The following is a 26,356-nucleotide window of genomic DNA, read 5'->3' on the forward strand; positions in this document are numbered from 1 at the left end:
ATTAGCTGCACACGAGCAAGAGAGCGAAGCAGGCAAAGTGGGGGAGTCTATAGAATCCTGTCTCTGGTGAGGCACTGACACTCACTGGCTCAGTGGTGTAACTACACTGTGGCTGAGTGGGCAAAGGCTCTCCATTCATCAGCCTAAGAAAAATGTAGTTTGCCTGAGGACATAAAAAACTGAAATTAGATTAAATCTGCTCATTTATAAAACTCAGCTTAATGGAGGTTTTAGCCAAAATGAAAACCTTGATTGCCTCTTTAATCTAAAAATGCAATATAGCTTCTTGAAGTTAATCACTTTTTTCAACAAAACATTACCAGGCAAACAGGCAGAAAAAGATGCTAGTAGTAGGTCATAAGTATACGAAAAGCCTATGTTAGAAATGTAGTAATCATAGGACCTATTAATTTTACATTTTGAGAAGGATACAACTATCATACCAAAGGTAAAGTACACTACATCTTGAGAGAAGAATGGTACAGCCACATCACAAGAGGGACATATTGGCATTACCATAAGATTGCCAAAGCATATACATGAATTTAAAGTAGCCTTTATTGGTGAGACAAAGAAAACAAAAGAAATTGGGGTATGTAATGTTACAGTTCAAGTTTTTAACACCTAAATCCAACAGTTTTATTTTATTTATTTTTATTTTATTATGGCCTACGACCAAGTACTGTTGAATAGCACATGTTCTGCCAGTCGCACAGTCATTTTGCATTAAAACTGTTAAAAATAAGTTTGCTCCTCATTTTGCCCTTTCGCTGTTTTGAAGAGGGCTAACAACCGACAATATTCGCCATACATGGTTGTGTATCTGAAAGCAACTATTCGGCGCTGTCCTCCCCCGCTGGGGGGCGCTAGCGGCTTTTCACTCGCGGTGAAGGAAACACTTTAACGTCACATGATCATTCATCCGCCAAATTTGGATTGTGTTTGTTGTCAGTTGCTGTCGCAGCACTTATGGACCAGCAGTTTAAAGTTATCGACTCCGACGTAGCTGACACAATGGAGAAGCTTAAGCAGAAATATTTGGAGAGGAGGAAACAGGTTTGAGTTTAACCACAACTGAAAGTAGAAACGAGACAAGCTCAGCTTGTCTAATAATTTCATGGTAACATTGCTGCCTTGCATGTGTGTCACTGGTACAACCGTGTGAATGCTATGACCAAAGTAATGCTAACTTAGCTTATTTCCATTATCGAGTCAGTGAAATGAGCGTTAACGCTAATACACGCTCTTCTGTCGAAACTACTTCCTTGTTGTCTGTTTACCTAAGTGAAAAAAAAAATGACACCAAACTTAAATAAAAAACAACTTCACTGTTGTTTACAAAGCGTCAGTTCTAACTTGTTGTCAGAAGCACTTCGTGTTAACTGAAGCTAAACTGTGCAAATTGTTTGCACTGCACGCTTGTTGTCATAGTTTAATGGTACGAAATGAACACATGAGCCAAAACAAACTTTTAAAAGTTGGATCTGTTGTGCTACTAGCCATGTCTAACTTTAATTGATATCTCTATATTGATATCTTTATATTTTTTTATGCAGTTGTCACCTTCAGAGGACATTACCTCAGGAATCAGTGATGGTACGTGTGCCACACATGAGCCTCCAGATGGTCAGATGATCTTCTAGGGTTCGTGAGTGGGTTGTAGCATTCATATACATAAATATTTCACTCTAGAAAGATAATTACATAATGTCTGTTGTGACTGCATTGATCATACCCTCATACCCTCTCCCCTACTGTCTTCTCACCTGCTGTATTTGCAAGTTTATGACTCCTAATTAGGTCACACTCCTTGTTGTCAATCCACATCTAACTGGTGATTATTGATAAGAAAAAATGCCTAATATGCCTAACATTGCTTCATGTTTACTCCTTCAGAAGCAGTAGAAGAGCTCATTTTGACCCACAGATGCAAACAGCCAAGCAAACAGTTGAAATACTACAGCAAAGCTTTAAATGAGCTGTTAAAAGCAGTTAACCACCCCCCTGAACAGTAAGTCTCATGACATTACTTTTGCAATAAACTTTTTATGAGTTTGTGATTAGTATTGTGTCTTTTCTAAGGTTTGGCAGTGCTCATAGCCTGCATGGCAGTAATGAGGACCTGAGTGGGGACTTTACAGCTTCCCGACTTCAGGACTCTCAGGTGCTGTTTACAGAAACAGGTGTGTATGTGTGTCAGAGCAAGATACTAGTTGCTGGTGTTTGTGCTTTCTGTGGTAGAATGTGACTGATAACTGATCACCTTTACAAAAAACTCAAAGTAGCAGCTGCAGAAATAATGGCATTAAAAAAATCAGGCCTTAGAGATTAGCCCTTGAATTTCACCAGTCAAGTTCTTGCAATTTATTTGCTTACAATTCATGTCATTGCAGAAATGTCTTACTTTTTTATACCAGAAAATGCACCGCTAATATTAATACTTGTGCTCTACCTTACCTCTCTTTGTCCAGATGTGACCCTGCCTTCCTGTCTGGATGTTAGCCCTGGGACCCATGACACTGAGGCAGACATAGAGTTGCAGAGAGCTCACCAGTTCCCTGACTCGTGCCGCTCTTCATCGTTAGTACTAGTAAAGGTATACCAGGAGATGATGACCATCTACGAACAGCTTAAGGTGAGAGAGCAGAGCCACTGAAATGACAGTTTATCAGTAAATCCAGATGGGAAAACTAGAACAGAAAAAAACGACTTTTAAGGTTTAAGGTTTCATGTATGGCACTAGAGAACACAATGTGTGTTCAACAGTACGCACCAACTCAGATGCAGAGAATATTATGATACAAGGGTGCCTGTGTGTTGTTATTCACATTTTCTCCATACTGGTATGAGTAGATGAGTAGTTTCGATTTTCAGACTCAGAGGTTAGTTTGAGTTACAGAGGCAATGTTGTATTTAAAGTATAGTAGGATGAAAGTGCGTGTGTGTTGGTACAGGCAGAGCGACAAAGCCAGCAGCAATGGGAGAGGGAGCTACACGAGCGAGAAAGGCGGCTGAAACAAGAGGAGGAGGCTTTTGGGAAGCTGGCCGGTCTGGAGGAGATGCTCCACACTCGCATACTGGCTGTAGAGAAGGTCGGACCCACACACATACTGTACACTCCAATAACGTTCAACACGAGGGATGTCTTATATTTCTTCAACACATATTGTTTCCTGTCCCTCCACACTACCACTTGTCTCAGGACATTCTGTGGTCCTTTGTCACAAACAACTTCCAAATTATACAGCCAGTCATACTACCAAATCATGTCTTAATGTGATTATACTAAACCAAATCTCAATCTGCATTTTACATTAGGATTACAGGTGTAAACTAACTTATGTACTAAATAAATTAACCTATGCTCTAGACAAAACAGGTTTAATTAAACTTCAGACATGTTTCCAGGAATACTTTCTATGACCCTGCGCTCATGACAATCAGGGCTGGAGGCATTATATTATCGAGTTGTCTGTCCATCCGTCCATCTCTCCATCAATCCATCCCATTTTCGTGAATGTGGTATCTCGAGACCACCTTGAGGGAATTTCTTCAGATTTGGTACAACTATTCACTTGGACTCAAGGATTAACTGATTAGAATTTTATGGTCAAAGGTCAAGATCATTGTGACCTCACAAAACACATTTTTTGCTATAACTTACGAATTCATAAGCAAATTATGATACAACTTAACTGAAATGGCTAAAAGGATAAAATGAAAGGATGACATTTTATATGCAAATGATCAAAGGTCAACTTCAGTGTGGCATCATAATGTTCTGCAAAAACACTTCTGGCCATTGTTCAATGCTGTCACTCGAGAGCAAATGGGGAGATTGTGACCCTATTTCCTGCAACTTGGCTGTTCGGCGGAGGCATACAACCATGCGGCTGTTAATCTAGTTTTGAATTGTAAAACTCCAGCCTGATGTGTTACCAGAAACACCAGCTGGAGCTCAACCAGCTGCAGGATCTTCTTCGAGAACGGAGCAAAGAGAACAAGAGACTCAAATCCAGCTTTGACACCATCAAGGAGCTGAATGACAACATGAAGAAACAGGTTAGAAGTGTTCACATACAAACAATTATTGTGTGTTTGTGTTTAGTTAATCTTGGTAAATAGTTTACTGGTAAATGTTTTTTTCTCCTTGTTGGAACCTTCATGGTGTAATAAAGTCATAAGACATCCTAAAATTATATTGGCACAAGGCTCACAAGTACATACCTTTTTAGTGAAATTAAACTGACTGAAAGCCTTCTTGGGTATCAATGTTATCACTGTGTCTAAACTCACAAAATTATTAAAGGTCTGAACATTTAGAACAGCTTGCATTGTTTATAACTCGTTTTGAAAGCGATATCCAATATGCAGACTATACAATGCATCTTATTACCAATATATTTTGCCAAAAACTTGGTAATGTTTGATTTAATTTTTTTTTTTTTTTTTTGGGAATTAAAGTGACTGATCAAAGGGGGTTGAAGGCTCATACCAAGCAACTAGTAACTTGGACCACAGGAGGGCACTACAACATAATCCTCTTGTACTTGGATGTTGAATAATGAGAGACGCAATAATGTTTATTTATAGAGCATTTTTCTAAGCCCATCTTACAAAGTGCTTCACCTAGTACAATAATAATGTAGGATCACAGAGTCTACTCCTCCTGGTTTATGAGTTTTTGCTGCTGTTGAATGAAGGTCTCTTTGCTTCAACAGTGAAACCCAGAGTCATATTTGTATAAAAGGAAATGCATTAATTGATATTTATAGCCACTGGTCTTGCATCTCAACAGTTTGACATTCACTGTATTTAAATCAACAGCTGAATGAGATCAGTGAACAGAATAAGAAGTTGGCGAGCCAGTCCAAGAGGGTGCAGGCTCGACTTGAGAACCTTCAGGTAACAACATATTAATCAATCCACAGCTTGTTACTGTTTAAAAAAAAAAAAAAAAAAAAAAAAAAAAGATCATGGAAGTGTTAAACAGAAAGTGTGAATTTATGGCAATTCGGCTGACAACCAGTTTTGCTGTTTGAGGCCTTTTCACACTAAAGGTAATTTAAAACTATTCATTTCTCTTAGGTTGTAAATTGCTGAACTTGTTAAAGATTTTTAATGTCTAATATTTTTGGTTAAAGGTTTAAACAGATTTTCCCTCATACATTTATTCATTGCCTATTAATTAAATTTTCAGAGGAAATACGAGCACAGCATAGCATCAAGAGGCTGTGAGAAAGGAAGTTTTAAAAGCACCAAGTTCATTGAACCTTCCAAAAAGGAGAGAACTGCTGCTTCTGGCAAACCTAGCAACAAGGTACTTCAATGTGTGTGTGTGTGTGTGTGTGTGTGTGTGTGTGTGTGTGTGTGTGTCAGTGTTTTTTTTTTTATTCTTAAATGTATTACCAATCAGCAGGTTGTGCTCTAATTGTGGCTGCCTTACTTTATTTTATTGTTAAAGTGTTTATTGAAACACTGTGCACTTCATTTAGCATGGTTATACAGGCGTGAACACACTCATTTACACATATCTAGGCTGGAAACAGTTCAACTCTCACTCTCTACAAACCACTCGCACCCTGCCAGCTGGCATGATAAATCATAGTTTGTGATGTTGTTATGTTTTCATCACTGTTGTTGATGCAGATAAGCATACTTAGCTGGATATAGTTTCAGTTTCCATTTAAAGGAGTTTTTTTTTCCCTTTCTCAATTCAGAGAACATTCACTGAGCCAAACTTTCCATTACCATACTTTTCAAAGTTTAATTAGCACCTTTAGTCTCCCCACTGAAATCACACTTTTCTGAATACATCTATGTGTCTCATGGCTGAACTGCAAATGGACATAGTTTTAAATTTTATTCAAATTTCTTTAAATCGTGGCTTCTTTGGTCTACGGACCAAGATGTGAATGGTCTAACCAAATTAACATTTATAATTGTAGTCACCTTTTTGTGACAAAGTAAGTTGCAGGTGACAGTTTTAGCAATATAATTTAACTGTTTATTTCGCCCATTTCTCTTTAGGGCAGCTTCAGTCCCACTCCACTGAAGCTCCTGGCCCTTTTATTGGACTGGGCACTTGATGGACAGACGTTTTCATCAGTAGCAGGAAACGAAGGGAAAGGTGTAGGCCAGTGTCCGCCTCCAGAGGTTGTACTCAGTGAGAGATGCTTCAAGGTGGCACGTTCATTCCAGCAGTCTGCTGTCATGACCAAACTGTTTTATTGCAATCAATGTTATAAGTTATCTTTGGTTCCTTAGGTGCTGCCATTATTAGCAGATCAGCTTTATCACACTCCTTTGTCAGAACCGGACCTCCTCCTCAGCCTTCTTCGCTTCATCCACTGGGCTTTGAGATACATGGACAAAAGCACACAGGTAAATATACAATTATTTCTGAGAGTAAACTGGGCTGTTGCAACAAGTAATTATAGTAATAAGATACATTTTTACCAAAGAATATCTGGATTTTAGGAACCAGGCTAATGGTTGAAACTGTGACAATTCATAGCACAGTATGTATGATGTTCAGGAAAATGTTCCTGTTAACATGACAGCCATTTATTTTGACTGTGTGTTATCTCTGGGTCAGATGGTGTCACAGGGGTTGCCCTGTGCAACCTGCAGTTCTGACATAACACCAAAATCACACTATTGTGTTTCATGAGACGTTTTAGTAAGTAGACACTATGAAGAAGCCACAACAACTAAGCTACAATGCTGAAAAGATGTATATACCTGTATATATCTATGGGTAGCTAGGTAGGTACTACCTTAGCACAGAAACAGAGAGATGTACTGTTTTATTTTTATATTATTTTATAGTCAAACATTGTAAAACAAGAGCCTGTTTACATACTATTTAGGTAGCTGCCAGAGGGAGCATCAGTCAAAAAGATCCAATTTATCCCTGGAAATAAATGTTTTTCCGCAGCATCCACCTTCTTTTGTAAGAAATGATCTGGGCTCTCAGAAAGTAACAATGCAGAAATGTAAGATTAATTCTGTGACCTGCATCTTATCTTAGTTATTGGTGTTTGCACAATAAGGAAGACATGCGTCTTATTCTACATAAAGCTGCTGGGTCACTTTCACAACATCATGTAGCAGAAAAAAACACAAACCACAATTTTCCTTCAACACACAGAAGTACACATCCAGGGGATAGCCACTTTATCACTGTTTAGAGGTTCTGTCAAGTTCCATCTTGTGTTCAGTTGAAAAGCATGGTTATCTGAAGTTCCTTACCATCCCTGAGTCTACATTAGAACAGGTTATCCCTGTTTTAAGGCTTAGATAAGGATGTATAACCCACTCCATTATACCACTGCAGGGCCAGAAGCCACTCAAGAGCCCCCATTCTTGGTTGATGGGGTGACGGGTGCTAGGACAATTTCGTTCTGTTACCAATACCACTTGTAGGCTTAGTAATTTGCTGCAATTTTCATCTTATTGAGAACACTAAATACCAACGTCCAGCCCATAACCCTTATCTTCAGCTCATTGTCCGAACCACTTATTTTCTCCCCACAGCCTCCAGCTTCCGAGCTTCAGTCCTCTTCTCCAGCCCTGCTGCAGGGAGCTTGGCCCCTCCATGTTTGTTTGTCAGGCCGTGTCATATCTGCTCAGTGACATGCTTGATGTTCAAATGGAATCACATGCTCCCTTATTGTTGCAATATGCGGTTCACTTTTAAGACAAAATCCAACCGTTATTGGGCCACAATAAATAAATAGAGGAAGGAAGATGTTACTTAAAGTCTGGGGGTCCCTACGGAGCTGATGGAGTCATTGGGGAGAGGGAATAGTAGAGAGAGGAGAGAGGGGTGTTGTGAATTTTAAAGCCACCAGCTCTTTATTGCTTTGGAAATGCACATCTTGGATAGGAGCGTGTGTGTGTGTGTGTGTGTGTGTGTGTGTGTGTGTGTGTGTGTGTGTGTGTGTGTGTGTGTGTGTGAGAAATGTGGTCCTGGACACATTTACTGTAGCTTACACTACCACAGAGGCAGTTGTGAGTATTTTGGAAGGTGTTTATGTCTGACAGATTTTTTTTCTGCAATAGCGTCACTGACGTGCAAGATAAAGTCACATTTGAGCTGTGGAGTTGAGATCAAAATGAAGGCCATGGTGTGGTCTGACCTGTCACATCTGGTTTGATCCCATCACAAGATGGTCACTAGTTTTTACTGACTTTTGATGAAAACCATTCCAGACATATCATTCCTATTTTTATGTAACAAAAGTAACTGAGTGCGGGCAGAGTTATGGATTATGTTTTTCTACAATAACCAGTTTGTGCACATGTGTTTGTGTCTTTTCTGCACAGCATCTAGCACTATCTGCCACTCTGCGGCGGATAGGAGAGGAAGTGTCAAAGCCTGCAGCCCAGTCAACAGTGCTGCAATATGAAGATCTGGACCTGCCCAAGTCCTGCAGTGAGGCAGCTTCAGGAACCTTCAGGAACTGGCACCTTTACCAGAGTCCATGTCCCCACACACGTATTCTCTCCAACCTCATCGTCCTCCGCACTGTCACACAAGGTATTATTACTGAACACACATGGACATGTTACATTTGGAAAATGCAAACAGGTGTTAAATTGTGGATTTAAAGAATAACTCCAAGATTTTTGGACCTGGGCCTTATTTTCTCATGTTTTGGAGGTAAATGATTGATAGGGACAAAAGTCTTTGCAAAAATCTTTGCAAACATACTCGCATACTCGGCATGTGCGAAACAGCTGCTGCAATGTAAACAAGGATGTGTTTGTCTGTATCAAAGTACGTCCACTAAAATTGCTTGTTTTTGCCATTGACAGCTTCAGATTATTGTAAGTGGAGGATTTGTAACATTAAGGAGTCCTACAGAGATAGACCTTTTTGCTAAAGCGTAAGATCCTTGTTTAACCAGAAACAGCCATATGGTCAAAGCCACCAGACTCCATTTACAAAAATTTGCAGAACACCGGAGTTGCTGGTCTACCACTACCTCATTTGATTAGTTTGTGTTACTTAAGTAAAGGATCCGAATACTTTCTCTACCACTGAAAGTCACACACTGCACTACCCTCCACCACTACAAGTACATTCTTAACCTGTGAGAAACACTGACCACTGCAGTTCACACGGAAATATCTCCACAACTGTTGGATAGATTGCCATGAAACTTTGTTTAGACATCCATGGTCCTAATGACTTTGGTGATGTTCTGACATACTTCTTCCACCAACATGAGGTTGACATTTTTGGTAAAATGTCTTGATTGCAATGAAATGGATTTCTGCTAATTTTGGTGCAGCTGCTTGACGTCTCCAGAGGATCGTAATGACTTTGGTGGTATGTTGAGTTTTCAACTTCCACCACCATCTAGTCGTCATTGTAATTGGATGGATTTCCATGTTACAGGCATTCATGTTCTCCAAAGGATGGATTGTAATAACCTTGGTAATCTCTTGACTTTTCATCAAGTACCATCATCAGGTTAAAATTTCAATTTCTCCAGTGCTTTGTTTCGTAACCACAGGAAAACAAACACCGGAGCTACATTACACAGCAAAGGCCACTTATTTAATGAGTGAGGCAATTGTTTAAATGGTCATCAAGAAACAACATTGGTAACAATATGAGGTACACCTGGAGCTTCTGAGTGTTTTGAAATTGGGGAAAAAGTATTGACAAACAGCTCAATCAGCCACAATCACAAGCTGATGTGTGAGGGAAAAAAAAACTCACTGCTGCTATGCAGGTCAGAGACAAGGGTGAAGTCAGTTTGATAATGATCCATTGAACGAAAGTTTTACCCAGCAAAGTCTACCTGAGTTGAAAACCCTGTAAACTAAGTTGGTGAATATTTTAGACATCATTTGTTTAACATCAGTATGTTACTGATGTTGTTATGATCATGCTGCATCAGAACAACTGTGATTACTCTTCCACCATGACTACTAATTCAATCAAAAGCAACTACTGGATCTCTTATTTTTTCTATCTTTCCATTGTGTTTTCTCTACAGAGAGCATCAGCCTCCGAGCCATTAGCATGAGTTTAGTCTTGTTCTGAAACAAATATTTATAAAGGGCATGGAGCTTTTAGCTTCGTCATTTTTTTTGCTCCTGTCCTCCCACACTATAAATCTTAGGGCACTCGGTGGATGCAGCCTTCATATCCTGACATGTTTTATGAAACTCCCCACTGAACTGACCTTCCATCTGCTCGTAATGCTTCATGCCTGCCTCACTATGTCTCTCCATAGACTATTTTCTGTCAATCTGCTTACCAGCTTTGCTTTCTGCCCTTGTCTGTATTGATGTAAAACCAGATTGAGCATAATGGCAAGATGTTTCTTCCTCCTCCATTTGCTGGGATTTTATAATAGGTACCATTCTGAGATGAGCTAACCAAGCTCAGTCCAAAATAAAAAAAGAAGGCTTTCATCCCATGTCAGGATGTATAAATCCAGCACTTTTTGACATTGGAAAAGTATTATCTCAGAGCTTCAGAAATTCCCATAATTATTGTAGGTCATCACAGATCATATGTTTGAATTTGACAGGCATGATGGGTTTTGAACTTGAAAGTGGATTGCAGCAGAAAGACAGGCATTTTAACCAAAGTATAGAGGTGGAGTGTGTGAAAGAGGGGTAACACAGCTTGGATAATGGATATGGTATTGAAAAAGTTAGGTGGAAGAGTACTTTACTGTTGCTGAACACATAAAACACCAATAAGAATACAGTATATACGATAAAGATAAGATTGTCCCTAGAATTAGTTGTAACATAAAGATACACAATTGAGCTTACATTCTCATCCTATAGCACTTTATGACTGAGTTAATTCATGGATAACAGTTTCAGATGAAAGACTAAAAAGCCAAAATGAAAATGACTTAATGACTGAATTTAAAAAAGTATCTCTCAATGTAAATCTGTGTCTCTCTGCCCTGTCCGCAGCTGATGTACTGGCCCAGGCTCTGGACAGCCTCCATACAGAGCTGATGTCTGAGGAGAGCCGAGGCCTGTTCATCCACTATGGAGGAGTGTGCATGCTACTGACCGTATTACGGGCCAGCCGTGGAGGTCTACACACATCTACAGACATCCTCATGCAGCTAACCGAACAGTCCCGTAAGTAGGCATGTGTCACATGACTATAGTGTAGAACCCACCACTGTTGTATTATTATGAGCCTGCACCAAGTGTGACGAGCAGCAGGTTTTCACATCCCTCTTCGCATGTAGGATCAACATAATGTACCGTACATCAACTGAAATTAGTGTAATATCTCAAGTGCATTTTAGATAATGCAGTTATTAAGTACCAAATCAAATCTTATAAAAGGGAAATTCTTCTACTGTAGTTTACTTTCTTCTACTGTAGTTTAGTTATAGATTTTATGAGATACTCAGTCTGTGTGCTGGTAAATACACAATCATCATGTTGAGGGCTCAAGTTGTAGAAAGCAAAGTTTTGTCCTAAGACACAACAAGAAAAAAACAATTAATTTTTTTTCCATTGCCAGGTGAGATTTAGTCACAAGTATAATCAAACTGTAAAATTTAGTTATGGCAGTCACACTGTGCAGTGACGTTTCCTTTGTCAATTAGTGTTTCAATGGCACTTCACCTGTGACCTCAAAATTCAGTTTTAGGTTGTACAGTCAGCAGTGCCTGGAAAACCATCTGTGGTTGACGTACCCTTGAAAGCTTCTGTGATCACTTCTCCAGCCCAGATTTATAGACTGTCTTTACTATCACTATTTACTTTGATTTATACCAGCTCCTGCTGCAGTATCATTCCATATCATACAGATCAAAACCATGTGTGAAAAGTAACGGTTTGTAAGCTCACATCAATCATCAGCACTGGTCAGGCAACAGATCTGGAAGTTAGGAGCATGAAACGCTGGACTTCCACCACCTCCTGGCTGTTTTATAGAAAGACAAAAGACTTGACGGAGGTGGACATGGAGGAGAGAACAGCTGCAGAGTGTTTTCATGGAAGGGGCAAGTTCGGAAGGGTTATGAGCCATATCATTTAAGACTGCTGTATGCTAATACACAGCAGAGCCATATGCCAGAGGCGACTGGGGTCGGAGCTGTACATGTGTGCATAGTTTTGTGTTTGTGGGGGACTGTAAGTCTAGCAAGACTTGCTAATTATTATGTTTTACAAGCAGTAACGAGGGGAGACGGGAGCATGGTGAGGAAGAGGGGGAGAGAGACTTACACCTGAAGATTGCCAATAAAACAAAGCAAAACAAAAAGGTCTAGTTGTACACAAAACACACACAGGACATCAGTGGTCATACTGTGACAACTTGAATGCTTGTATAACATACAGCCACAAAGTTACACAACAAATCACAAAAATCCAGCTGGCCTCTTCAGCACGCACACATACAAACACAGTCGGTAACAGTGTTTTACTGGCCTTGACTGATGTCTGGTAAACAGCGAGTACATTAAATACCAAACTGCTTCATACAGTAGATTCAGCTTCCATGGACCTACTTTCTGTGTGCTTTTGCGTTTTTTTCAAACTCGCCATATGGGGCTGAATGGCATGCAAAAAAAGAGATTGCGATGAGTCATGATTTTAGTGGGACTGGTAATTTTCGCATTTTATTTTCACTGAAAAAATATTAAAATGATGATGATGATGTGACTTTTTTTTTTTCTTTTTGCTGGTGTCTGCACCAAACAAGCATGTACCCTTACATTTGGAGAATGATTTTTCTTTTTAGGTCGGGCATCTCTGAAGCACCACAATGCTTCATTTGTAATGGTATGTTGTGACACATTTTACCTTTGATTTTACCTTTGACCTGATTTGGTTATTGCACTTGGCCATACTCTACTACTACTACTCTACTTTTGATCAATTCTTCAGCCCTAGTGCCACAGTAGACATGTATATGGGTGTTACATTTACCCGTTTCTTACTATTCGATGTGTCCTGCAGCATCTATGTTATTAACTCTCAAACCCATGAGGAATGTGTGTGTTTTTCTGTCTGTGTTTAGAATGTGTCACACATTAAAAAGATAAAGATCCATCAGAAGACTGGGCATTTGTTATGCTCCTGGTCTTAAATTGATACGATATTAGTGCCTTTGAAACAGATAATGAAATATTAGCCCCTTGGCCGAAAAGTAATCAACAATTTGATTATTGATGAACTGTCTGGTTTCAGATTCTGAAACATGAGGAATTACTGCTTTTCTCAATTTTATATTACTGTAAATTGGGTTTTGTCTGACCAAACAAACAGATTAAAAACCTCTCTCTGTGATGTCACCTTGTGATGGGTCCGTCTCACAGATTTTTGGTTTTGTTTTAGTTAACATTTCATATTCCAAATTATTTATCAATTAGCCCAAAAAATACTTGACACATTAATCTAATTAAAATGATAATTAGTTGCAGCCTTCCACCTTTTATAAACTCACACTTTTGTCAGACTGAAGGATGAAATTCATAGATTAGCAGACGGCCGTGTTGTTTGGCCGCTATCAGCAGATATTATGTAAATATTCACCATTCAGGAAGTTTTGATTTAAAAGTTGCTGGCGTTTGAAACATGTATGCACATGCAAGTGTCAGAATAACTGTAATTGAATACAAATTGTCAGTAACATGAATGATCCATAGTGCTTTTTTTAACCTTGAGCAGTGGTGATGTTATTCCTGGAAAAAAGACTGACCAAACTATCTTTTCCTGCATTTTATCAGATTCTACCTGTCTTATCCTTTCTTATCTGAACCTGATCCTCTTCTTCCCCATCCAATCTTCTCCTGTGATTTGATGCCAGCAGAACTGCTGTAAAAGCCAAGAAAAGATTGTATTCCCTCACCCAGATGCACGGTTTAGATGCACAGACAGTGGAGGGTTACTTTTTTGAAGGAGCAGGAATGTGACTTTAGCAGAAACAAATGTTTGTTTACTAGGAACTGACTAATTTTAGGACTTCATAAGGTTGACATTTTCTTTTATTAATTTAAAAAATGTGCTGGGCCCATCTGTGTGGATTGAAGCTGTTGTCCTTTCTCTGTTTCATCTCTGTGTGTGTGAGGGGTTCAGTTTGAAGGGAAGGTCAGAGTTAACACTGACAATATGGAAGCTCTTCCAAATACAATCATCACAGCATCTCTCTGACCAGCATCTGTGTCCTTGTCTCACTCAGTTTGATTGTTAAAGTGTTTTCATGGTTTGTTTGTGCGTCTATGTAGTTTTCATTTCTATGCAAATCTAAAAAGTATGGCAAAATGAAGTTGATGATTTCCATCTCTTCAGAAGTTTTAACATTGAACGAAAATGTGTTATTCATCATCAAAAAAGTTTTGATAATATCCTGCTTTCTTCGCTCTGCTTGTGTTTGTGTGCTTGTAGGCTACCTAAATCCCTTCCTGGAGGCATGTAGCTGTGAGGAGTTTTTCCGAACAGTGTCCCAGCTCCTTAAACACCCTCGTCTGGAGCTCCCGTTACTGGAGAAGCTCTCTATCCTTTTGCAGAAGCTCTCCAGCATCAGGTAAGCTCTGTGATCTCCATACTGATAATATCACACACTGAGCAAGCTTAATAGGCCCAGATTAAGGCTGAGCAAGGTTAATACATCTGATCATGGGTAGCAAATACCTGCATGCTTAGACATATGCAATCATATGCGTGTGCAGTCATTTCTTTTCTTTTATGCCTGTGCAGATTGATGCTTATCTGCCAAATACTAAACCTGTTTATATATATATATGACCTCAGCATAGACTGCTGGAGAGAGAAAACAGATTATAGTTGATCCACTGGTTAATGATTTGGATTCACTTTCCCAGCAATAGAGGGATATGCTTTGGACACAGTGGTTCCCAACGGATTTTGTTTGCGAGACCTAAAAAGACATAATGTCTGTTTGTGACACAGATTCAGTTGTTGCACATGTCTATGAACTGTGGCCAGCTCGAGGGCTGAGAAGATAAAATTACTCAGCAGAGAAACAAAACTGTATTCAGCTGAGGATCATGGGAACGTCATTAGTTTTGCAGGTATTTGGTCATAAACCAATGTCTTGGACAAACAAAAAGTTTGACCTGATAATGGCACTACATGAAAGTTCAGGGGATCAAAGTTTTTATGTTGTAGGAATCCATCCCATAACTATCATGCTATTTCAAATGAAACCTGAAATCTCAACCTGTTGGTGGGACCAGAAGAAAAGTCACCAAAGGCAGTATCATACACTGGTCTAATATTAGACAAGTGTGACTAACTCTTGGGAATATGTTTCCTCGGATGTCTTCGGACTGACAGTTGGGTGTGTCGTTTTTATTTCATTTTGTCCAGGAAGAACCGTCGTCTGTTTGAGCTGTCCTCTCTCCACCATCAGATACAAGAGCTGTATCACAAAACCAACTACACACACACATTCCTCTGCCTCAACCTCAGGTCCATTCTTCTCAACCTTAAATAAAACACACACATACTCACATGTGTTTCTCACCCTCACACTGGATCCAAGGTTTCTTTAAAAGCTAAGGCTTCCCAGTAAAGACAAAAATGTCTTGCCTTGTATTTCACTACTTGAGCACGTTGCTCGGTCTTTCATGTGTGCTCAAAGTGTAATTACCACATTTCCAACAGTACAGTTCTTTAGAGCTCCATCCTGCTCTACCTCAAATAACATATGCAGACTCACATTCTTTATTTATATAGTGATATGTTTTTGAAGTTCTTTTGTCTGTCAGAAGCACTTTGTTAACTTTGTGTATGTTTTGCACTTTGTGACCCCTCTGTTTTTGTGTTCCACGATGTTAATCTGATGTTTTGTCTTTTTCTGTGATGAAAAACCTTTTTTAAAACGAGTGGCATGCTTGCCAGTGGCCTTAATGGGTGTCTCATGTGCACAGAGGAAGAGAGGCTGTGACTGTGAAGCTTTTTAATGGCAATAAACAAAAAGAACTGAAGAACATTGAGATTGGACTGCATATGAAATCCATATGTTTTGTATAAATGTGTCTTATTTGTTTGCTCCAGAGCATGGGTGGGTTGATGGGAGTAATGGCCTCAGTATGGGACACACTGGTTGTGTTGGTTGATGGAGAAGATTGGAGGGACTGGAACAATTACAACTGATATTTAAAACGTACTTGCTGAAAACCACTCGGAAGTGCTTGACTGGTCTGGATTTGAAAGGGGTGCACCCAATTTTTTAAGAGCCCTAAAGCATCCGAGTTCCCAAATTAACTGCTTGTTAGTTAGTTAGTTTCCAAAACTTCTGTTCAGGTCAGGGTTCTAAGATGGAGATGAAAAACTTTCTAGATAATTGTGTCCTTAGATCAAACATTTATTGTAGGATAAATAATACACTGTTCTTCTACACTGTCTGTGCAAAGCCTTTAAATTGAATTTATGAGTCTGTTAATGATTTGAACATATTTAACACATGTCCTGATAACGGAATAAGCATCTTGAGATGCACCATCTGATTTTCAAAAGGTAGTGACAGGCCATCAACAAATAACTATTGGATACTGCACAACAGAAAAGTCAAATAGTAAACAAAATCACTGACTTTATTACATTAATTCATAATTAATAATTGAAGGGAACATTAGCAAAAGGAGCTTGATTATGGAGAAAAAGGAGAGTTGTATATGATCCAAAAGATGTTTTAGATTTATTTTATAATGGTAAATTATTTCACTCAAAGGTGCCTTAAAACAAAAGGTTTTTACCAATGTCTTCTGACAATGACAGAAAAAATGTAGTGATATCAGAATTATGCCTCATGTGTCATATGTCAAAGTGTTCTGGTACATGGTTACAAGTATTTTAAAGGCATGTATTTTTCTATTTAACAATAGTCATAATATTTCTGTTTAATGTAACACATTTTGGCCACTTTTGAATGGATAAATTTTATATAAATTTATGTGCATTTCTAACCACATTTGATGATTAAAAGAAGTGAAAGGTTAAAAATGGAAAAATCTTATTGCCTCATGAAGCAGCAGTGTGACAGTCAGTGTTTAACCTTGAGGCTTTAAACCACCTGCTGGAGAAAACATTCAAGTACAAAGATGTTTGAAATGAAATGTTCTGTTTTAGATGTTTGAGTTGAGGTAATTCCTTGAGTGATTGCAGACACTTGGAAACTGTTTGCATCTGCACCAGGCGTTAACAGTTAATATAATACAATAGATCCATTGGTGGAAAATGAGACATGCCACGGTATTGCAATTTAGAAATTGTTAAAAAGTTAAAACAAGCATTATCCAGGCAAACAAAAATGGAAAGTATCAGATATAGAAATCAGCATCATACATCCCCAACACCAGTTCAGCCTCTACAATGCCTTCACTGTATTTACTTTTGAACATTTTTTAATGTGTTTAAAATCCTCTGGATCATACATGCAATGTTCTGCTGTGATAAAGGCTCAGGAGTGAACTGCAGCCTGTAGTTTAGCCCATTTAATGATAAGGAATGGTATTACCGCAAATTACTTTGGTTTCTAACCTCTTTTGTTATTACATGGCAGGCACCAGAACACATGCAAGAACAATGTTAAAAGTTCTGTGTATATACAAAATGACTGGAAAACTTTATCTTTTTAGTACCCTTTTAAAAATGATTGCATTGTTGTAAATAAGCAGGATCATTTTATTCTCCACATGGGATGAAACTAAATTACCAGGGCATAGATAGAAATCCCCCTCCATTCGAACAAGCACATCCACCTGATTAAGTTTTAGCCTACCTTCATTTTGCTGTGTGTATAATTTTTAATTCTTTTTTTTTTTTTGCTTGGTTACTTTTTTACTGCTTCACCAGCTGTAAACAGCCACAAGCAAAGGAGATTATGTTAGAGATTTTTGCTGGCAGTACTAAGGACGAGGAGAGTATTTACATTTCTTTCTTGTTGTGGCTGTTGTGAATTTTGTTGCATCTGGATGATATCAAATGGAAACAGGCTTTATGATCAACAGTGGAACACACTGCCACGTAAACACATCATCCTGTGACAACCATTTTTCACCAAGCCACCCATGTTACATGCACAAGTCCTGAACCCTGACCTTCCAGGAGGGTCTTCAGACAGCCGAGGACACCTTTCTTTAATTTGAACTTATTGAAAAACACTGACAATTTGCACAAACTGTCTGCAGTGGCGGGACAAAACTTTCCATATCAGTCCTCAGAAATCCAAAATCCTTTTTATAATGTCGCTTTAAGGCAGATGCAGTGTGGTTAATACAATCACTCTCTCGAGCTAATGTTATCAACCGTTTCTTCAAAATCCACCTCCTCAGAGCATGTCAGCTTTATAGACAGAATACAAATAACTCCTGAAAACAGGAGTTCAGTGTGAAGCCACTTGTCACTTTCTGCCTCCGTCAACTCATCTGTTGCAGTAATTTGGAACCATTGAGCAGAGTGGTAACACATGAAGCCGAGTTGGGCTGTTCACTGGCTTTGCAAATTAATGTAATAATGTCAGGTTACAATCAAGCCATCTTTTGCACCCAGCAGTGCAGTTTTAAATGAACTCTGAGGGCACATCCCTGTTTAACAGACCTGTAGAATAAAATTGTCCTAATCTCAGTTTTGTCCACAATTTCCTTTTTAAATCAAACTGTTCTTCTGTTTACTGCTCCTTGCCTGGCACGGATTAGAGATGACCTTAAAGTGACACACCGCCTTTTCGCCCTCTGCAGGCTTGAAGGATGGCTGTAAAAGTTTTGTAATTTCCCTCATTATGAAGAAAGCTGCAGTCAGTTTGAATGTGCGTCAGTTCAGTACCGACAATTAGAAACACCTCTCAGTATGATGCAGTCCAACACAACACTGCTAATGACATTAGAAACATATCTTTGTGATTAAATATTGTAAACTCAAAGTTCATTTCCTGGTTTTTTTTATTTATTTATTTTTTCAAGCCTTTTAATCATATTCCATGGCCCTCTTCATGGAATGAAATTTGCTCAGGCAGCCATATGATAGAGTCAAAAGCTGTAGAAAAAGCTAGTTAGTGAACTTATAGTTTACAATATTTTATCAAAAATGTGTATTTTGAAGTTTGAGACTGAGTCTTCCGCCCAGCACCTCTTTAGATTACAGACCTTTCTGAACGTCACAATTTACATCTAACTTTCACGCAATTAGCGTTTGCCTTTTTATTAACGATCATCACAATCTTTCCCTAACCAAGTGTTTTAGTTGACCAATCCTAAAACCTTACCCATGGCTTATTTGCCATAATCACAATCTTTCCTTCCCTGTGCAGATTTTGCAGAAAGTGAAAGTTTTAAAATCTTGGCATTGGATTTAAAAAAAAGTAATCCAATTGAATCTGGGGTTTCGCAGAATTGTCAAATATTGATGCTCTTGTCTGCCTATACGTTTTAATAGACATGTAGCTAATTTAACATGTCCCTGGTGTATAGAGTACTGAGTGTATAGAGTGCAGTTTCACCAAATTAAAGTTAACACAAATCTGTTAAAATGGCAGGCTACAGGAGCACAATAATGTGACAGAAGCTGTACAGTTTTAATGGATATTTCTTTTAAAATTGTCACACTTGGAATTTATTGTAGCTGACATAAATTTAAGGTGAAGGAATCTACAAACTTCTTACAGCTGCTTTCAAGCCTAAAGGGAACAAGTGTTTGACACTGCAATAGATTTGGGTGGAGTATCACTTTAACAAGGCCTTATTGCCTATATGCCTACTTCAGGAACTGTGGACAGCTGATTTATTTACTTTCATGACTTCAGTTAAGTCTGGTCTGCACTGCAGTCAGCATAGCGGTGTCTGGTCCATGTTCCCTAACACGTTTAACCTTGCCAATCTGCCCTGCACAGCATCACCCACACGGCTTTATACGCTGATCTTGATTTATGTTTGGGTTTTTTCAGTGGACCAAAAATTCCGAAAATTACTCTAAAGAGTCGCCTTGCTCTGGTCTGGCTGGTAAACCTCATTAAAATGTAATTTGGTAGGTGGGAGGAGGCTGGCAGGGGGAAACATTAGCGGTTCCACTTCAGCACAACCATAAAGTCAAGTCAATCAGCGATTTGACATGGCAGACCACCAAATGTATATCGTTTCCACCAGCCTCAATATGCATAAATATGCTGATTGAGTAATGCAATAAGCACATGGAGGTTGTGGTCATATACCTGGCTCTAAATGAGGTAGTGTTTGAAGGAGCTCTGAGTGGAAGCAGCTGTCAGGGGTTATTCTTTGCAGACAGGCTGGGATCGCACTGGTTTCCAAATTTCTGTTTGTTTTCACTGCTTTTATTTGATTTCTGTCAGTACAATTTTACTATTTTCTTTTGTTTAAATAGACAGAACGGTTTGCTTTGATGCTGATTGTACTTTTTGAAGTGAGGTGTAAAATCCTGGTTTAGACCAGAAGCTTTCCTTATATGTGTGTTACTCATTCATCTTTGCATGTTTTCTTCTAAATGTCTGTCTTTCTACTTTCACACCAAAGGATATTGTTCAAAAATAAAACTCTAATATGACAGCAGATACATCTTGTTTTGTTTAATTTGTAAAAATGAAAAAGTAGAAATGACAATTAGTTGTTTTATGAGTAGTTACTTTGTCTAACTTTTCCTTTATGAGCAACAGTTTTAGGCATGAAAAGGTTTCAGTAGATTTCAGCAAAATTACAGTTGCAAAATTTCTCTGTAGTAATGACTTAAAAAAAAAAAAAAAAATGACAGAGTGCACAGTTCATCTTGTGCTCCAGACACAACTTCTGATCCGAACAAGTCACTGGAAATACACCTGACTGAGGTCTGGACATTACTTGTGCTCCTGTTCTTTGATGTGTTTGCGGGTGACTGACATGGATGAGTGTGTGCTTGACTTTGTTGTGTTGGGGGTAAAGGTGTAGCTGACTGGCAGAGGTTTAATTAGTCTCATGGTTGGCACTCCTTGCCCTGAAGAGACTCTGTACGGCTTCACCCTGTTCATGTAAAGCCAAGCCAAGACGCAAAAACAGACCCTGAAGACACACACACAGACATACGCTTCTGCACTTCTGCATGTACCTCCTCAATGTGTGTGTGTGCATTATCAGACTAAGGTGCTGTTCGAGTTGGATGGATTATTTGTGGGCAATTTTGAGAGTTTGAAACGTGATAAGAGAAAGACCTCTATGCTGTCCTGTTGCCCCACAGCAGCATCACTGGCACTGCCAGACAGAGCTTCTATGAACCAGACTGATCCCCAGCCAGCACATACACACCTAATAGTTTAGCTAAGGCCATGGGAATTTTGGCACCAATACTCACCCGCACACAGTGAAAGCCTGATGATAGAGTTGTTTGCAGAAGTGACGACTGTAGTAGCTAATGTGACGTTTCAGTATAAAAAGATTTAAGATTAAGTGTTGTCCGGGGCAAAATTCCTCCTGGTTGAGAAAACTATTGTGTTTATGTAGGTTACATCATTTGCAAAGTATCTAGAAAATGTAGTTCACAAATGTTTTGTATTTTTCTTCATCATTTGGTAACAGTAAATAATAATGGAAATGTAGAAACCTTCATACAGATAATGCTATACAATAAGGAGAAACAGGTTATTAAGTTTAATTTGAAAGGGAGAAAGTGGTTTGGCCTCTTGTTTTGCAGTAGCAATCAGGAGGAGGAGATGAAAGTACATTTGAGGGCGAGGACTAATGCCTGAATGAAGTTATCGTCTACTAATCTTGTCCTACAGTCTTTTTCCAATGAAATCATCTCTCATTTGATGAACCATCTAGTAAATATGTCACATTTAATGACCTATAATTAACTGTTCACGTTTTGAATGAGCTGTGTGATTAGCGATTTTCCACTTGGTGTCTCTAAGCTCTTAACCGACCCTGTCAGTGTCTGCTTTAATGGTTGATTTAATATCAGTCTAGGATGGACCACTACATGGGATCATTTACTGTGTATCAGTGTCATTCACCTCTGACATGATATATATATGACTGATATATGTATATTTGATCAGTACTATAGGCTGGTTGTATCGAAGGATATTGATCTTATTGAAAGAAACTGATAATAGTATGTTCTACTTTTAACCTTTGTTAATTATTCCATTACTCCATTTTATATGCTAATGTTTAAAAAAACATTTTTAGGTTTGTTTTTTCTGAAAAAAATCCCTCTCCTTGCTTCCCGTACATCTTTATAGATATTTATCTATTATTTTTATTATTTTTCTATTATTTGTTTCATATTTAGCTAAGGGTCTGTGCTGGTCATGTTTTATTTTATTGGCATAATTATATCACATTTTAATAGATGGTAATGACATTCTGTCACTTGGTCCACCACTTTATTCCTGACTGAAATATCTCAACAACTATTGGACGGATTGTACTACATTTTTTAGTTATGGTTATTAGTTATTTTTTTTTTGAGTTTTTCTTGCTCTACCATGAGGTTGACAGTCCTGCTTTTGAGAGAAATGTATAAAAGAAATATTGTATAGATTACTTTTAACTCTGAACTGGACTGTAATCACTCTGGTGATCCCCTGACTTTTTTTCTCTAGCCATCATCAAGTCAAGATAGATAGATAGATAGATAGATAGATAGATAGATAGATACTTTATTTAAGAAGATAAGATGTCAGTTTGGTTACCGTGTGACCAATACCTATGAAACTAATGACAGGTATTTTGCATCAAGCTGTACGTTGTGTTCAGTACTAATTAGTAAAAGCAAGCATGCTAACACTCTAAACTAAAATGGTCAACATGGTAAACACTAAACCTGCCTAACATGCGAATATTAGCATTGTCATTGTGAGCATGTTAGCATGCTGACCTTAGCACTTAGCTCAAAGCACCACTGAGCCTAAATATGGCCTTACAGAGCTGCTAACATGGCTGTAGACTCTTAGTTCTGTTAGTTTAGCTTGAAATACCTGCATCGAGGCAAATCTATAACAGTGTACTTATGCAATATAAGCATTGTGAAAGGTCTTAATAATACTGTTATCCCAAGTACTGTGAACTGCTGAGCGTCCAATCCATAGTGACGTGTCTCAAATAAGAGTCAAATGCCAGGGCAGTTTTGCATTACATCTTTATTAATGTATACATTATGTACAATAATAAGTTATATATACAGTTACACTTTGGTTCTGTGATGAGTTTGTGTGTGTTTCTACATGTTCTGTTATACTGTATGTGCTACTGAGGTAAGTAATCCATGTTTGGCTTCTGTATCATCCTATCAGCATAATATACTGTATGTCAGACAAGATCTCTGCCTGCCTGAAAACAGGGCTTGGATCCATTTCATTTCAATTCAATCCAGCAATTAGATTATTTACAAAAGTTCAACAGCATAAAACAGAAAACAGAAAAAAAATATTAGTTCAACCTGTTTTGAATTGAATTGGATCTGATGAAAACAACCCTGCTCTAAGAAGGCACTTAGAAGGCATTTAATGTGAGCTTTTTATTTGCCTTGACAAAAGGCAGATCTTAAAGGAAATAAAAAAAAATATGAATACATGCTTGATAAACATGCACATTAATTAATTTAAAGTGCTGGAGTCCAGCCCCAGAGTTTGCAATGTAAAATGTGAACAAAAAGCAGTAGAAAAGGAACTTGGCAGCAGGTGATGTGTTTGATTCTGTGCAGATCAGTCACAGGACATTATGCTGACAACATCAGGCATTAGATAATGATCAGTCCTATTCCCAGGAAATGAGATCAAAGCAAGTTGAATTTTACAGCTTACTGCTGAGTTTTGAAGCTTAACCACTAGAGAAAACAGGACTTTGACCTGCAGCATCTTATCTTTTAACATCATCACTATTAATGGAGCTAAAATGAGCCCTTAACGTGACGCTCCTCACAATGATGCTTAGTCTCCCAGTCTCTATACATACAGCACTGAACTGGCCTCAGCTGCTTTTCAGAAGTGGACAACTCACACAACTGCATATTGTTCTCATTTGCTATATTGGTCCCATAGGGTAGAGGGGAGCTTAAATCCTGTCTGAGCATGACTGAGTCGACCACAAAAGCTGAGAAAGATCAGTCGTTATAGGACGACCGTAGCGCTGCTTCCACCACGACCAGCTGCATTCTTGCACCGTTCACACTGCAAAAAACCCGGGGGCAGTTAGTCATGCCTCTGCTGTGGCATCTCTCTTTTTAATGCAGGGTTTTTACAGCTTTTCCACTGGGCTTTCAGTGGTTAAGTGGCCCTAAATGCTTAATTGGGTGCTGGAAATCACAGGCACTTTGCACCCGCTCTGTAAACCACAACACTTCAGCCTATTAGGGGCCCGCGGAGCCACACGCCAAATAATTAGGACTGGCGGCAGCACTAGACCTCAGCACTGGGGTAAAAGGGGAATAGGGGGAGGGGGGATATTATTAGGGAGGGGTCACAGACTGGGTCACTGCTGAGGAAGTAGTTGTAGTAAGAGAGCATGCTTGTCCGTGTGTGTGTTAAAGTTGTAGATTTCCATACTGTGCTGAGGCACAGCACAAACAGCAGAGTAATGCTGTGTTCATGAACTGTATGGGATTGACACTCCAAAGATCAGCCTTAAGCATTTAGTTAAATGTGCCGACACAACGTCCCCAGATAATTCATTAAAAATTAAAATACCATAATCTACTCTTGACTACAGTTGTGTTTCTGCTGGTGACATCGCGATTCAGCAAGGGACACAGGGGTGTCCCTGAATGCCCAGAGTTCACAAGCAATGTTTACCAGATGAAAGTGGAGCTGAATGATATTTTAGCATTTCCAGCTGGCCATAATGATTGCATTCTAAGTAGGGGGCTCGTTATCTGCTGTCTTTCCTATATGATGACAGCACAGCCAAAGGCGCAGTCATGAATGTTAACTGATGCTGCGGTCAAACCAGGTCGCCTCCTTTATATAGACACAAACATCGAGCCATGTCAGCAGCGGGATGGAGCAGAAGGTTCAGTGAGAGGACAGCAAAGAAGGCATCCCCATTACACCCACTTACAATGGACTGTAGCCAAGAGAGGCACTTTTTAAAATTGCTTGCTGAATTTTGTTTAACTTTAAAATGTTCTTCTGTTGCGCCCAGCGCACAGTTAAACCAGCTGTTTTTGCTAAAATTCATTAGAATTTGATAAAGGCAAAAATCAAATTAAATAGAAACTAATTCTGACTATTTTGTTTTTGCAAAGGAGCAAATACCTGAACTACCAAACTAGAGAATAATCTGAATCAGAAGAATCCTTTATTTTTGTGTTTCTCAAACACTTTAGAAAGACAAAAATGAAGGCCATACGGAGTCTTTCAGATGGCTAGCTTCTTAGCAGAGAATACCCATGATGGGAGAAAAGGATTGTGCCTGTGAAGGTCCACTGATATTCTTCATGTGATGGGGGTAATGTTTATACTGTATATGTACTGCCCTTCTTGTCAGAGCAGAGTCTGTCCCTACATATATGTATACTGTAAGGCATCCAAGTCTCTGAAGTCCATGCTGCACCACATATCTAGACACTGGCGCAACGTTGGGAGGGAGATGGGTACGGTGATGGGCAGACCAGCTGGCTATGAAAACTGCTTATGCCTTGCCGACCGGCCGCCGCCGCCACCTCATTGCTGCCTAGCACGTCCGAGCAGAGTGACTCCACGGCGTCCAGTCTCTCGATTTGTACCAGGCGGGTCAGGAGATCGGGGATGCTGTAGCCTGCCGTGCTCACCCTCTCAAAGAGCTGCAGGCCGTCACTCATGCCGCCGATCTCATCGCGCTTCAGGCCGAAACTCTCGGCCAGGTGCCTCCAAGTCTTCACAACAGCCGCCTCGCTGCTGTAGGAGGAGCTCAGCATGCGGCTGGCCTTCTCCAGGCAGTCGAAGGGAAGCTCCGTGGGGCTCAGGCCTGGAGAAGAACAGCAGTGTTAGAACCGACTGAATATTACACTAACATAGTCACTTATGTTGGAATTTGAATCAAACTTCATTTTTAGTCATGTTATTGGGGTTGCACCGGGGATGGCAGTGTGGATGGGTTGGTCTGTCCACCATTTTGCTCCAGACTGAAATATCTTGAGTATTGTCTAAAAATATAATTTCTTTAAACAAACATGCACACATCTTTAGTTCTTCACTAATTCTAGCCATTGATTTAGTCTGAATCTTGTTTACTTGTGGAAGTGATGGCCAGTGTTGTGATGCAACGACTTCTTTCAGATACAGTTTCACTTCCTGATGCAATTTTCTTGAAACTGACAGTCATTATAATTTCTCACTTACAACGTTTTATAAAACGAGTTCCTCGTAACCAGAAAAAGAAAAAATGCCCCCCACAGTATTGGCAGATTTCAGTTCTTGATT

General features: G+C 39.2%; 2 protein-coding genes across 2 annotated transcripts in view; one reads left to right on the forward strand and one right to left on the reverse strand.

Annotated features, from left to right (window-relative positions):
- The first annotated feature begins 946 nt into the window (after positions 1 to 946).
- On the forward strand, positions 947 to 20,536 carry ccdc138 (coiled-coil domain containing 138). Its single transcript, XM_023416643.2, has 15 exons — positions 947 to 1,056; positions 1,557 to 1,596; positions 1,897 to 2,011; positions 2,083 to 2,183; positions 2,472 to 2,635; positions 2,955 to 3,092; positions 3,943 to 4,062; positions 4,828 to 4,905; positions 5,201 to 5,320; positions 6,031 to 6,183; positions 6,268 to 6,384; positions 8,332 to 8,545; positions 10,957 to 11,130; positions 14,395 to 14,533; positions 15,340 to 20,536. Exons 1-15 carry the CDS (start codon positions 970 to 972, stop codon positions 15,464 to 15,466), a joined length of 1,887 nt encoding a protein of 628 aa, XP_023272411.1. The 5' UTR covers positions 947 to 969; the 3' UTR covers positions 15,467 to 20,536.
- Positions 20,537 to 23,080: 2,544 nt separating this feature from the next.
- edar (ectodysplasin A receptor) overlaps positions 23,081 to 26,356 on the reverse strand; it is a 34,765-nt gene continuing 31,489 nt past the window's right edge. Inside the window, exon 12 of the mRNA XM_023416637.2 lies at positions 23,081 to 25,901. Coding sequence (XP_023272405.1) covers positions 25,516 to 25,901 — 386 coding nt within the window. The 3' untranslated portion in view covers positions 23,081 to 25,515. The remainder of the gene's footprint in view (positions 25,902 to 26,356) is intronic.

Source organism: Seriola lalandi, unplaced genomic scaffold, assembly GCF_002814215.2.
Source record: "Seriola lalandi dorsalis isolate HSWRI2012SDOR001 ecotype SW California unplaced genomic scaffold, Sedor1 jcf7180002054568, whole genome shotgun sequence".
In the NCBI taxonomy this organism is placed as follows: Eukaryota; Metazoa; Chordata; class Actinopteri; order Carangiformes; family Carangidae; genus Seriola; species Seriola lalandi.